A 14,023-nucleotide genomic window follows, 5' to 3' on the forward strand; every position below is an offset into this window, starting at 1 on the left:
CGTACAAAAAAACGCACGCACTTCTCCCGTGCTGCTGGGGCAAACTGAAAGGGGGGGGCGGGCGGTCACTCCCCCTAAAACAGTCAGGCTATGTTGATTGTGTTGGTCCTTCTTGTGCGGAAGTCTCTCTACAGTTTTGTGTAGACCTAATTTCGAATGACTACACTTGGTTTGATGACAACACTGAAGACGTTTTATTTTCGCTAGGTCGCTACCACTGTCAGACAAACACAGAGAAGCTCCACCCGCTGTATTTATATGGACGCAGAACACTGTAACCTTCCACACAAAATAGTTCCAAACAATCGTGTCAGTGGCATACATCGTATACCTGTATGATACAGAGAGAGAGAAGAACAGATAACTTTTGTCTTGTCAGTGGAGCAATCGGGCAACTGTTTAAAAGTAAACTTTCCATTCATAAACTCTTTAAGTATCAGTTTTTGGTGTCTCGTGCTGCCGTGGCTGGCAAAACAGACATGGGCATGGACTTGTGCAGCGCGCTTGTTGTTTTGTTCTGGTGTATTTATAGAGCAACGTAACATCCGCTTGTGACGTGTGCCGCGTTAATCTCGCGAGAAAAAATTTAATCCCGTTAAAATTCATTTAAATTAATGCCAATAAAAACGTGCTAAACTGACAGCTCTAATATATATATATATATATATATATACAGTATATATTTATATATAGCTGCAGCTATATATACATATATATATAGCTATAGCTGTTGTTATTTTTCTGGATTGTACGGTTGCCTGCTTGCACTAATTAAAGTGAGTCAGTCACTTGCTGCCACTGTTGTTGGCTTTTCATGTGCTTGCTGGCCGGCAACTTGCAGTCGTTTTTCGAATGAGAAAATGCGGGTGTCCGGCCGGGATGCTTTTGAGCAAAACGCTGCTGGGAGCCCAGAGATGCACGCTGACATTAATCTTTAATTAGAGCCTTTACAGTGTCAGCCTGTACGGCTGCCAGTACACACACACGCACATGTACATCAACCCACGCACAGATGCGCGCCGAGTCATTTGATGTGAGAAAAGTCAAAGTGTGTGCATCTCTCCCTTGCGTTGCACAGGGCATGCTGTAAGAAATATCTGGAAGTGACTTACTTACTTTTGATTCAGACTTGTGTCCCCAGAAACAGTCAACTCCTTCTGGTATGCACACGTTGGCCACCAGGGGGCGGTACAATACCAACAAACATGTCATACATGCAGATTGCCGATGAAACATAAAGACCATCGCAATGAAGCTGCTGTAATATTAGTCATTTTTTGCAGCGATAGGTGTTATAAAGTGGATGGATGGATGGATAGAAGCATGGATAAAGCATATATGACTCAGTATACTCTTCTATTGTCAGTCTGGAGGTGTTGCTCCACCATGTCTGTTAAAAAATGTGTTGTTTTTTTTAAAGGTTTGTATTAACTACCGCAATATCAATGCTATGTTTTTTTCCGCTCATCTATGGCATTTCTCATCGTGTGTTTGTGTTTGGCTTGTGGACTTTGGTTAAAAAACAACAAAACAAAACAAAAATGATAATCGATGCATTTTTCAAGATGTGGGTGCCATTTGGAGTATTGATGATTATTTTTTATGCCTGCTTTGACTTGATTGACAGAAAAATGTTACAGCTGTATGATGGCAGTGAACACTGTCAAACTAAACATAAAACAACGAGAATGACACCTTGAAATTTAAAACATCCATATAGCTTTGTCTTCAGAAAGTCTCCTTATGTTAATGCTAACAAACAATAGAAAACACCTTTGACACCATTAACTATAACCCCAACCGTGAAACCAAAACCTCAAAACTAAACCATTAGTCAAATCCTCTAACCCCAATAAACATTCATTTCAAAACCATTTGGAATCGTGACATTCCATTTTGTGTTAAACTAGACTTTGAAAGTCAACGTCATGCATTGTGTCACACAAGATGAACTCCTGTGTGACGAAAATAATCTTCTCCTTTCGCTTTTCTTTTTTTTTGCGATGCGTTAAGCGAAAACTATATTCTTCTTTTAACACTGGTAGGACTTCAAGTGAGTCTGAACGTCCTTGAGGTTGGTCTTTTGTTCCGACCAATCCAAAGCGTCTCCCTCTCTCGTCCTTTAAAGTCAAGCGTAACGTGACACTCGGCCAGCTACTGCATGTGGTTACAAAAAAAAACAGCAATATAAAAATAATAAAAAGAGCAGCAGCCAACTCAGCCCCACAGGAGATTGCGGGACAATCAATTGTCGCGGTTGCCATGGTTCTGCCAGCACACAGGAGGCCAAAGCCCACCAGGCCTTCCTTCCTTCCTTTGCCTTTTGATGCTCCCGCTTGTGGGGACGACATCTGCCCCCCGCTGAGGCGTTTCAGTCAAAGCCCACTGAGAAAGAAGCAGCCAATAGCAAGCCTCCAACAAATGCTTTTTTGACTCACGTAACACACACACTGTTACATGTGCACCGACAAGCGCGACTAGTAGTACATTTTTGTGTATTGGTGCGCATAGAAATGAAATATGGGTGGATAACGGGCCAAGTTGTCTCCCCCCCTGCTCCAAAAAAATGATTTGGGAGTGGGCTTTGGGAGTGGTCTTAGTAAAAATAAATGACTCGCTCAAATAAATACCTAAATTTCAGGCAGATTCGATCAAATTAAAAAGAAAGATCTTACTGAAATAAAGACCCGCAGTAATTGTGATTTATAGTGAGCCCAACATGTTTGTGGCTTCCATGAATGAGGTCGCTTCAGTGTTAAAAAAAAAAAAAACTAAAACGTTAGTAGCCAAAAAAACGAACATGTCACATGACAGCCGTCATCCAATCAGTTTTACACGTTATTTTGGAGTTTTAGTTGTTTCTCTCCCTTATGGAATTGTCACAGCAACCATCTGTTGTGTCGGCTTGGCAGACTGCGAAAGGAAACGTGTTCCAAATGTGGGATGAAAGATGAAAAAGAAGTGCGTGGAGCATTCAAAGTGAGTCAAAGTGGAGGAGGGAGGTGTTACATGTGGCACCTCACAGCGGAGACCTCCGCCAAGGCCATATATATATATACTAGCTGGTTCGCCGCCCTCCGGGCGGCTCATCAGCTAGTTCCTGCGGAAGGCTGGTAAGGTGGGCCTTCGGCCCACAAAAGTGTTGTTGCTTGGTTCAACTTTTTGTTCATCTTCATTGCTTATCGTGAAAATAAAGAGATGTTTAGCTCTACTAAATAACTAACAATTTTATTGCAATGCTTGTGGGTAGACAACATTTTTTCGCTAAGATGCCCGCGCGATCGTAGTGAGCCACTGCCTGAGCGGCGCAGTGGCGGCGCGCAGCGGCGCGGTGAAGTAGGTACGCTTTGAAAAGGGACAGACGGAAGAACAGACCGCGTGCGGGACGACGCGCAATATATATATAGATATATCCATCCATCCATCCATCATCTACCGCTTATCCGGGGCCGGGTCGCGGGGGCAACAGCTTTAGCAGGGAAGCCCAGACTTCCCTCTCCCTAGCTACTTCTTCCAGCTCTCCCCGGGGGATCCCGAGTCGTTCCCAGGCAAGCTGGGTGACATAGTCTCTCCAGCGTGTCCTGGGTCTTCCTCGGGGTCTCCTCCCGGTGGGACATGCCCGGAACACCTCACCAGGGAGGCGCTCAGGAGGCATTCGAATCAGATGCCCAAGCCACCTCATCTGGCTCCTCTCGATGTGGAGGAGAAGCGGCTCGACTCTGAGCCCCTCCCGGATGACCGAGCTTCTCACCTTATCTCTAAGGGAGAGCCCGGACACCCTACGGAGAAAACGCATTTCGGCCGCTTGTAACCGGGATCTTGTTCTTTCGGTCACGACCCATAGCTCGTGACCATAGATGAGGGTTGGGACGTAGATTGATATAAAAAATCCTCGTCTCACCCCTCGGGTGGTGTCCGTCCCTCATTCAGCTCGGGTCCTCTACCAGAGGCCAGGAAGTGTGAGGGTTCTGCGCAGTATCCTTGCTGTTCCCAGCACTGCACATTTCTGGACTGAGATGTCCGATGTTGTTCCGGGATCTGTTGCAACCACTCATCTAGTTTGGGTGTCACTGCCCCGAGTGCTCCGACCACCACAGGCACGACTGTCACCTTCACCTTCCAGGCTCTCTCCAGCTCCTCTCTGAGCCCTTGGTATTTCTCCAGTTTCTCGTGTTCCTTCTTTCTGATGTTTCCATCACTTGGGACACATTTTTTTTTGAAGAAATCATCCGAATCTTGACTGTTGCGTCTGATTGTTCCTTGATGTGCAGTTGCTCTGGGCTGCTTTTATGTTACCTTTATTATGTCAGATATGCGTGATATCTTCCAGGGTAAAACCTTGGATATCAGGACGTCAAGCTTTCTACCAGAATGTCATCTCTTCCGTGTCTTCTGCATCTCTCTAGTTACTTTGGATAAAAGAGTTTTAGTTGTCAACTTCGGTGTCACGTCTGCTCCAGGGTCCTAATTCCGCTCCCCATGTGACAAAAATCCCACTTAATTCCCGTAAAAATCCTTCCTTCTGGTAAGGATATGACTCTCCATACGGGATCGCACCGGAAAGACTTAATTCTTTTGAAGGTATCAACATCATCTTCCTTGGTGGAGGTCTAAATCGGGCATTGATTCAGCCAGGTGCGCTTGCTTTTTTCCCGCACCAGTGGGACATAATGTTATTGCATTTACGAAACAGGAGGAGTTGAGACAGACAAACAGAAGGCTCCTCGGGGGCGTTCGACTCCGAAAGGCTGGTCCCTGCGGCGAAGACGCTTTTAAGTGCTGCCAAATGCTTCGTGTCGCAAAACAACGTGCCACGACACCCCCGCTTACACTGCCCCTCTCGTCTCTCCCTTTTGGGTTTCCATATCGCCAGTGTATGTGTTCTAGCCTAAGGGGGGTCGGATGGTGGGGAACGTCCAGCTTGTTACGATGACAATTATCAAAGTCTCGCGGCGGTGGTCTCCGACGTGCCTCATCTGCTTTCAAGTGCGTCTCCAAGCAGGTTGACCATCTGAAGGCAGGCAGCTGTCACGACAAATGCTGCGCACGCAAAACATGAGCGGCAAATGGAAAATGTTTGGATGCAACGGTGAGTCTCCCGAGATCAGGAACAGATCATGTTACGTGACAGGAATGCAGAGGAGACAAATAGGTCTTTTTTTTCTTTTTCCCGTGTAAATATGACTTTAGGGCGGCACGGTGGACGACTGGTTAGCATGTCCGCCTCACTGTAAGGAGGTCGTAGGTTCAAATCCTGTGTGGACTATCCATGCTCTTCCCGTGCCAGCGTGAGTTTTCTCTGGGTACTCCGGTTTCCTCCCACATTCCAAAAACATGCATGGGCTCTAAACACACTCTAAATTCTCCCAAGGTGTTACTGTGAGCGCAAATGGTTGTCCGTGTATGTGTGCCCTGCAATCGGCTGCCAACTGCCCGAAGACGGCTTCGATAGGCTCCAGCACACCCGCGACCCTCGTCAGAATAAATTAATTAGAACATGGATGGGTGAATGGACATGACTTTATTCTCCCACAAACGACTTGACTCAAAATATTTTTTCTTTCGCAGAAAATACCATTTAATTCCCAAAATAATGCTTCCTTCTGGTAGGATTACAATTCTTGGAAAATGTTGGGCCGAATAGATCACGCGGATTAAAACTGATTTAATTAACTCAGAATTTCTGCAAATAATGAAGAACCATTTGTTTACTTTTTACGGGCACATCAGCCCTGCTACGGCATGGGACTAAACGGCACCCGGCGGGGTTTGGTTCTGACATTTTGCTTGGTGTCAACGCCAAACTGCAGTTAAAATGTCATTCTGTCTTCCGGTAACACCTTTTGACAGGATCATAAACCCGGAAGCTTCAAGTAACATTTATCACTGTTGTGAAATGAAATGCATGTATAAAAAAAAATCAGAAAAGTATTTGTTTTCCCAGTGCTGCATTTTCTTCCACATTTTGCTATAGCCATATTCCAAAATGGATGCAAGGTTCAATTGAACACCGACAAGGCATAAAACAAAATATCAAAAGTCCAAGCATATGAAAACAATGACATTATGAGAGGTCTAGAAAATCACACTCGAAGCACAACAGTGAGCAAGGTCAATAATCTGACAAGGGCCAGGCACCTTGAAAGTCCTTAAATACACGTCAAGGCTTGATTGGAAAACGCGGCACAGGTGTGCCTGCTGGAGGGAAACGCCCTCCACTCCAGCTGAAGCTGAAACGCAATCAAGACAGAACATGACAAGCGGTGTTCTAAATACAAATTTCATTTCATTTCAGTTCATTTATTTCATTTTGGAAGCAGGCCGTAAAAAAAGTGAAAGGGAACGATGAAACGTGAATCATTTGTGATTGCACTCTTCTGAACGTGATCTGATTTCCTTTTTTTTTGTTTTCAAAATAAATTTGCACCAAAAAAAATCTGAATTTATTTTATGGTTTTATTTGTAGAATTTAGAGAGCACAATGGAATTAATTTTGCAATAAGAACGTTTCACTGTGAATAGTTTCAAGATGAACTGCATACAACATGTTTTGTTCTTTTTCATTTTTAACAAAATGGGGGGAAAGTCCTGTTTTATTTTTGTCTTGTGTTGACTTTTGAGGGGAGAAAAAAATGAATGTATTTAATTTTGGAATAAACCCGTAACAGAAGAAAATATGCCAAAAGTGATGCACAATGAGTGTATGGCAGGACAATAATATAATTTCTTCATTTATTTTTCATAAATTGGAGAAAAAAAAACAAAAAACATTTTTTTCCCCAAATTGTTATGAATCAGTGATATGTGTTGAATTCTGATGGGGGAAAAAAATGAATGTATACAGTTTTGGAAGAAGAGCGTTACACTGTGAATGCTTTCCGGATGCCATACCTATACAAGTAAGATGTATACGGTATAGTTATGAAGGTATTACTGTAAATCTCATGTATGTGTCCCCTATGTAAATCAAAACAAAGAGCCAGAGTGTGTCCCCTCCAGCGTTCATTATGGATGCTCTTGAGCAGGGGAGAGGGGGTGGGGGAGAAGCATATTACGAATATTGAAATGAATAATGTATGTTCTTAGCTGGCGGCTAAACGCTAGTCTCAGGATGCTTCAACCAACTGCAAATGTCACAAACTGATTTTTGGGAGGTTTTCGTACGATTCCACTTTTATGTCAAAAATGTGCAGTCAAGCAACACAAACGCCCGGTAGGCATTCATGGATTTAATTCGTCTCCTTTTTGCAACACGGTATCGTCATACAACATGTGGGTAGCATCGCCGTACAAAAATATATGCGTCATCTTACAGTACAGCAGCAACGAGAAGAACAGAAGGAAAGCCAAGGAATGATATGATGTTGTCGTCCAGGAAAATTGTTTCACCATCACTTCATGCACGTGTTACATGCGTCACATGTCCAGACTGCCACCTAAGCTAACGTCAGACGTGGGTCAAGTCTCACTTAGCAGTGTGACAACAACTTTTTTCATGTTGTCATTAAGTGGTGCGGTGAGTACAATTTTGAGGCTGAAAAGTAAATGTATTCATTTTTTAGCAGGTCTACCATTAGTAGACCTACCAAAAAGGCTTAAAAAGCCATGCTGGAAAAGACACAGTCTGCCATTTTGGCTTGCACCACTTGGCCATTTTGAGGTCGATTTTTAGTCATTTGTAAGGGTCGTTCAAAAACAAACAAGCCACCATTGCTTTGGTCGGGCAAGTAATCTGATTCAGCCCCGAAAGTCACGATCACTCAGCAACATGACATTTTAGTTTGCAGGTCTGTCATGAATAGACCCACAAAAATGTCTCATAGTCATGCCTCAAAAGACACAGAAAGTCATCCATATTTGTTTGACGTTGCCATTTTAGGGTCATTTCCAGGGGTCCAAGACATTTTGTCTCATACAACACGTGAAGTACGTAAACCCGTGACATGGGCAACACTAAATCGCAATTGAGTTTTTGTCATTGTGTGTCAGCAAAATCTTAGCACCATGAAGAGTGCACCCTGGAATTTTTGTAAGATTCAGCCCCTTGAGTCATTTTCATTTTGCAACATGAATTTTGCCAGGCATGTCTATCATGAGTAGACCCACAAAAAAAGTTCCAAAAAAGTACAAAGGAAGAATCTCAGTGATTTTGTTTTGAAATGGCAATTTTAGGGTTTCCGGGGGGGCCTTCAAAGTCATTGAGATTTAGTCCGTTTGATACAAAATTTGAAGAATGTTTATTAGACTAGGATTTGTCATGATCCATGTTTCTAAATCTATTTAGAACATTCCTAGAAAATCACAATGTCTCATGCGCTGGTGAACTATTTTTGGAAGAGGCCCACGGGATTTCCATGTGCTCCTTGGGGGCAATGCGGTGCCCGCGGGCAGCACGTTGGAGACCACTGTGAGGGATGGATGACACTTGACAAATTGAAATTTTTGTTTCATCATTATGTTTGAAAAGTTTGATGGCTCGCTCTTGGCTCTGTTGTGCAGCCCAGAATATTTTCAAGAATTCAAGCTCTTAAGCTACAGTAGTTTCACTCAGCGACATAAAATTTGGTATTCATGTCTGTCACGAGTCGATACACGAGAAGCCTGACTTGAAAAGACACGGCAAGTCTGCTATTTTGCTTTGAATTGGCTTTTTTGAGGGTCTGTTTTGTCATAAGAGAGCGCATTTACTGAGGGAAAATTGTGCTGCTGAGATAATATGGGGGGTGGAAAAAAGAAGAGATGGAAAAAAAGAGAAAATAGCAGCACTGATGGCTCATTCTTCACTGAGCAATCTCATCTCCAGTCTAAAAAACAAAAAAACTAAACAAACAATGTTCTCCTGTCAGCTGCTTTGACACAAGACGAAGCAGACGCGGTGACACAGGGGAGGAAAAACGCCTTCAAAGTGAATATCCAAAGTGCCAAGCACCTCAAGATGGCGCTCCTCCAGGTGGCTTAGCGGAAAGGGAGCTCATTAAGGTCCAAACGGGGACAAGGCCTGCCGGGAATCCCACCGCGACACTTGGCTGCCTTGTTATCCGTCTTGAAAGGCTGCAAAAGACACAATTACCTTAAGTAATTGTTCTCAAAGACAGCCTGTTGTACTGCACTTCCTCATAACTATTACACCCTCATCCTTTTATTATAAGATGTAGTACGGAGATGCTTCGGTTAAATGTAATACCTTGGACAAAAATTCAACAAAATGTTAATCTCCTTTTTTAGGGGGGGTGGGAGGGGGGCTCCAAATTCTCAGAAATGTTTGCACGTGTGTATACAGTGGTACCTCGACTGATGAAATCAATTGGTTCTGTATGAAATTTCTTCACTAGAAAATTTTGTAAGTCAAGACGCGTTTTCCATGTAAAGGCCCTAATTCGTTACAAGCCCAGACAAAATTCTGACATAAATGTTTCCTAAAGCATAAAAATGCATCAAAATATGGAACAAATACATGTTACGATTTGATTGTTGCAAGTCAAGACGCGTTTTCCATGTAAAGGCCCTAATTCGTTACAAGCCCCGACAAAACATAAATGTTTCCTAAAGCATAAAAATGCATCAAAATATGGAACAAATACATGTTACAATTAGATTGTTGCACATTAATGAGAGTTGTGCATAATGTAAAAAAACAACGCACAAAGAATAAAAATGATTAACTGCGTCCTCATCTTTTTTTTACCCTTTGTATTCCATGTTGTCTCTGAGAAGTGGTTTTTGCCTTGTTTTGTCAAGAACTGAGCCAAGGACGTATGCTTTTGCCGGCTTTTAACAGTCCTGCGAAAATGTCCAAGGCAAACATCAGCATAGTGAGCGATCGCCTGACTGCAGAACACTTTTTCTGGGTGATTCACATTTACGTAAAACTATCAGAAAACATCATGGCCCAAGGGGCAAATGACAAGGACGCTGCATATCTATCTCCCTGTCCACACACAGAGACAAATACGGTAGAGTTCCCTCTAAGCCAATGGGATGCCAGGATGATGCTCGGTAATAGCCAATGGCAGAGCAGCTATAAATATGTTGTGTTCAGAGAACTCGGAGCTGCGACTAGCAAAACATACTGTATTTTTACCTTTTGTATCTTGAAATTTCTTTCGTAACAAGAGACAATATTTTCCTGTTGAGGCATTTTGTAACTTGAAAATTTTGTATGAAGAGACATTCGTAAGTAGAGGTACCTCTGTGTTCTGGTATAAATGTATTTTCGGAGTCTATCTGGAGAAAATGAAAAGAATTGAAAATAAATATGATGATTTATTGATTTAGATTTTTTTTATTGATTTAAAATTTATTGATTTATTGATAATGATTTATCTAAAATCATCCGCCCTACACCAGTTGGCAGGAAGTCATGTTGATTTGAAGCCGCCATTTAGGAGCAAATGCCTTATAAAAGAGGTCTGGAAAGTAACACACACACACACACACCCACACACATGCACACGCACACTCACACGCACGCGCACACTAATGAGCTCGTGCCACCAGTTTCACCAATCATGACATGAATTAATTTGGGCCTACATGTGATGTGGACATGACATTTGGAACAGAATGCATGAAAAAACTTTAAGATCCATAATTGAAACTGAGTAGTAAGTTGAAGCATCTAATTTGGGATTCATTCCAATAAATACATAAAATGGGCATGAAGGCTGAAATACTTAGCCCCCCCCCACCCCTCCCTTTAGACAGGAAAATTGGGTGGGTGTACACGTCTCTCATGAGAAGATGAACGAAAAAGACTCGAGGGCTCATGTTTGAAATTCTACGGGAAGCTAAGCATTTTGATTTGAAGTTGACATTTTTGGTGGATTCCAGCCCTTGTACTTTTGATGATCTCTGACTCAGGAATTGGTTCAAATTAGCTCTCGTTGGTAGCAGATATCCTTGATGGGCCACGTGAAATGGTCAACCTTTTTTTGGGAGCATTGATTGTCAAACTAGGCTTGATGCTGAATGCTCTTTTCTTTTATGAAAAAAAAACCCCAAAACAAAAACAATCTTCCATTCAACAGCTTTTAACAATGTTCAACACAGTTTACCTTCCCAAATACTTCCTGTTTTCGCTAACACAAATCTATTTTGCCCAGTTTCACTTTTTGGGAACAATAGATTGAGTTGAATCTCACATGTGCATTTTTTTTGTTAGTTTTTTGTTGTTGTTGTTGTACTGGAGGGGACGCAGAGTAAAGATAAAGACTGCTAATGTTAGCTTCTGCCAACTGGTTTTGTAAGTCAAACAAACCACTGGACCGCTTCATAACACCGATTGATGGCGATGGTCTTTGTGGGCCTCACGAAAGAGAATCAATCACAATTTTGACACCACACCACGATGGCTCTGCGCTCGCCTTTCTGCTCTACATTACCGTCACGTTAACAACAAACACAAGGAACCAGGAAGAGGATCCAAGAATCGCTGGTATTAAAAAAAAAAACATTGAGCAATCCAGATCAATAAATACGTACAAAACGCTTTCGTCGGAGTGGTACATTTAAAATGGAAATTGTTGTCCGCGATGTCCGCACGACCTCCTCATTGGCTGGGCGGAGGTGTCGTCCATAAACTTATACTTCTGATGATGAGCCACTCCTTTTGAGTGGCCGTCACTACGATACGCACACACTCCACGTCAAAACTGATCTTGCGGTCCACGTCCCGGACCTCAATGTTGCCGTTCTTAAACTCCCCCAAGGTGATATATGAAGAACACTGCTTTCCCTTTTTGGTGCCCACCAGTTTTTCGCCGACTTCCAGAGCTCCGCGGTGCAGGATGTCGTTCTGTCTGTCGTCGGAGCCCGTGGCGATCTTGATCCTGCTGATCTTGGCCGACTTGTTGAAGACCACCACGAAGAAGTCGCCGGTGGACGGCGGCTTGCCCCAGAAGTACTCGTCCACGGCGCTGTAGGCCTTGGCGGCGTCGTAGCTCTCGAAGACATCGATGTTGGTGTAGAGCCGCGCCGGCGGGTTGTCTGGAATGTCCACCGCGTCCTCCTCGAAGTCGTCGTCCTTCAGCTTGTTCTCGGCGCCCCGGTAGGACGAGTAGTAGCCCATGTGCTGGAAGAGCGACGGCTTGAAGCGGATCACGTCCTTCTGGGCCAGCAGGCCGCGGAAGTGGATGAGCAGCCAGTCGCACGGCATCTCTTGGTAGAACATGAGCAGGAAGTGCGCCAGGCGCGGCAGGTCCCGCGCATGGTACAGCTTCCCGATGTAGCCTAGCTTGGAGAATTCCAACATCACCCAGTAGGATCCCTCGCGGGAGGCGATCACCTTCTTCAACGCCGTCAGGAAGTTACGAGCGCAGCGCACGTCGTCCTCCAGCATCACGTAGAAGTCGGAGAGGTTGGTGCAGAAGTTGAGCAGGAAGGCGTAGTCCACGTTCTGCTTGGAGCGGAAGCGCACCCGGTCCTCGGGGTCGTTGTAGTTTCTCTTCAGGCCGTCCAGGGACGGGTAGTACTCCTCGGGAGCCTGAATCACCAGCAGGCGGCCGGCGATGATGTGGTGCGAGAACTTGCGGCTGATTTCCTGCAGCAGGTTTTCACACCACAGCGAGTCAAAGTCGGCCAGGTGGACCACCACCACGATCTCCTTCAGCTCCTCGTAGCTGGACTGGTCAAAGATGGACTTGATGGTCTCCAGGAGGTAGTTCCCGCGCTTCCTCTTCACCGACGACAGCCCGATGGTCAGATACTCTGATGATGACGAAGAACAAGTTACGCTAATTGTGTATTGATGCTTTCACAGTGGAGATTTCTGACAAGATGGACTCGTCAGACCACAGCACACTTCTCCATTTCTCATCAATCTACCGCAGGTAAACCTGGTCCTTTTTTTTTTCTGAAGAGCTAGCGCAGACAGGAAGGTAAATCTAGGCGTACACCAGACGACCAGTTGATGAACAACACATGCCAATCATGTTTTGATGTATTATAAAGATTTTTGAAGAGTTAGACTGGACAGTAAGCTAAACAAACTTTTGAACATTTTATTTCATGAAAAAAAATCAGTTGTGTCATGGCACTTTACTTGAAATCCTGATATGAAAATCTTTTTGGAAAACATTTGGACCTACTCTTGCGGTTGAGGGGCGTCCCAGCCAGATAGCGGTATGTGACGTTGATGGATCCCGAAAAGTTACTAAGGTCTCGGAAGGTGTGCACGTATCGCTCTGCACTCGGGGAGTGGGCCGACGTCTCTCGAAGCTGCCTCTTATCTTCTTCCTGGAAGACAAGGTGGAGCATTTGACGCTATCATGCAGCCAGTCACATACACACACGCACCCATAGAGAGTAATACTAGAATTACGAACCATCACATATCCGTCTTCAATGTAAAGGTTGAGGAAGAGGAGGAACGTGACGAGGAAGCCGAGGAAGGGGATGGCCGAGCGCTTCCTCAGACACCTCATCTTGTCCAGGGACTTCCAAAGCAGCCTCATGGTCAGCTCACCTGCGGCAAATGTTGGAAACAAAGGGCCCACACTATTCTTTCATCTGATCCACAGAGCATTTGAATTTTCAAGTGGCTTGTTATATTTGTTGGAAGAATTGAGTCATTTTTATCGTTTACATTAGTCAAGTCAACAGTATTTATAGAGCACTTTCAAACAGCCATCGCTGCATACAAAGTGCTGTACATGGAGCAATTTAACATGCACAATAAACAGTAAGACAAATCGGTAATAAAGGCGGTAGAAAGCACCAAATAGTAAAATCAAGAACAAATCTAAGTCATTAGGATCATTAGAATGTATTTATTCTTTTTCAAATTCATTTTTTCATGCATTTAGTTCCAGGGCTCGTTGGTCATTTTGGTCATGTCATTAATTATTTGATTGATTAGTTTGTTTAGTTAGTTCCCATGTTACTTCATGGTGTTAATTATTTACCCTGTTGATTAGTTAGTTAATGAGTTATTTAGTTGGTTTCCATGTTTGGTTGGTTGGTCACTTGGGTCATTAATTGGTTTCTTGGCTAGCGAGTTGCCTCTCAAAATCCGGATAATTTTGTA

The 14,023-nt window shown here is 43.7% G+C and overlaps 1 protein-coding gene across 4 annotated transcripts in view; it reads right to left on the bottom strand.

The window, feature by feature from the left end:
• Positions 1-7,214: 7,214 nt before the first annotated feature.
• LOC127597881 (alpha-1,3-mannosyl-glycoprotein 4-beta-N-acetylglucosaminyltransferase C-like) overlaps positions 7,215-14,023 on the bottom strand; it is a 76,223-nt gene continuing 69,414 nt past the window's right edge. For all 4 annotated transcript variants that reach the window (XM_052061239.1, XM_052061240.1, XM_052061241.1 and 1 more), the window contains 3 exons: positions 13,323-13,462; positions 13,086-13,233; positions 7,215-12,705 (listed from right to left, as the gene is read on the bottom strand). In XM_052061239.1, the coding sequence (XP_051917199.1) occupies positions 11,549-12,705; positions 13,086-13,233; positions 13,323-13,462 (1,445 nt within the window). In that variant the 3' untranslated portion in view covers positions 7,215-11,548. The remainder of the gene's footprint in view (positions 12,706-13,085; positions 13,234-13,322; positions 13,463-14,023) is intronic.

This window comes from Hippocampus zosterae, chromosome 3 (genome assembly GCF_025434085.1).
Source record: "Hippocampus zosterae strain Florida chromosome 3, ASM2543408v3, whole genome shotgun sequence".
NCBI classification, from domain to species: Eukaryota; Metazoa; Chordata; class Actinopteri; order Syngnathiformes; family Syngnathidae; genus Hippocampus; species Hippocampus zosterae.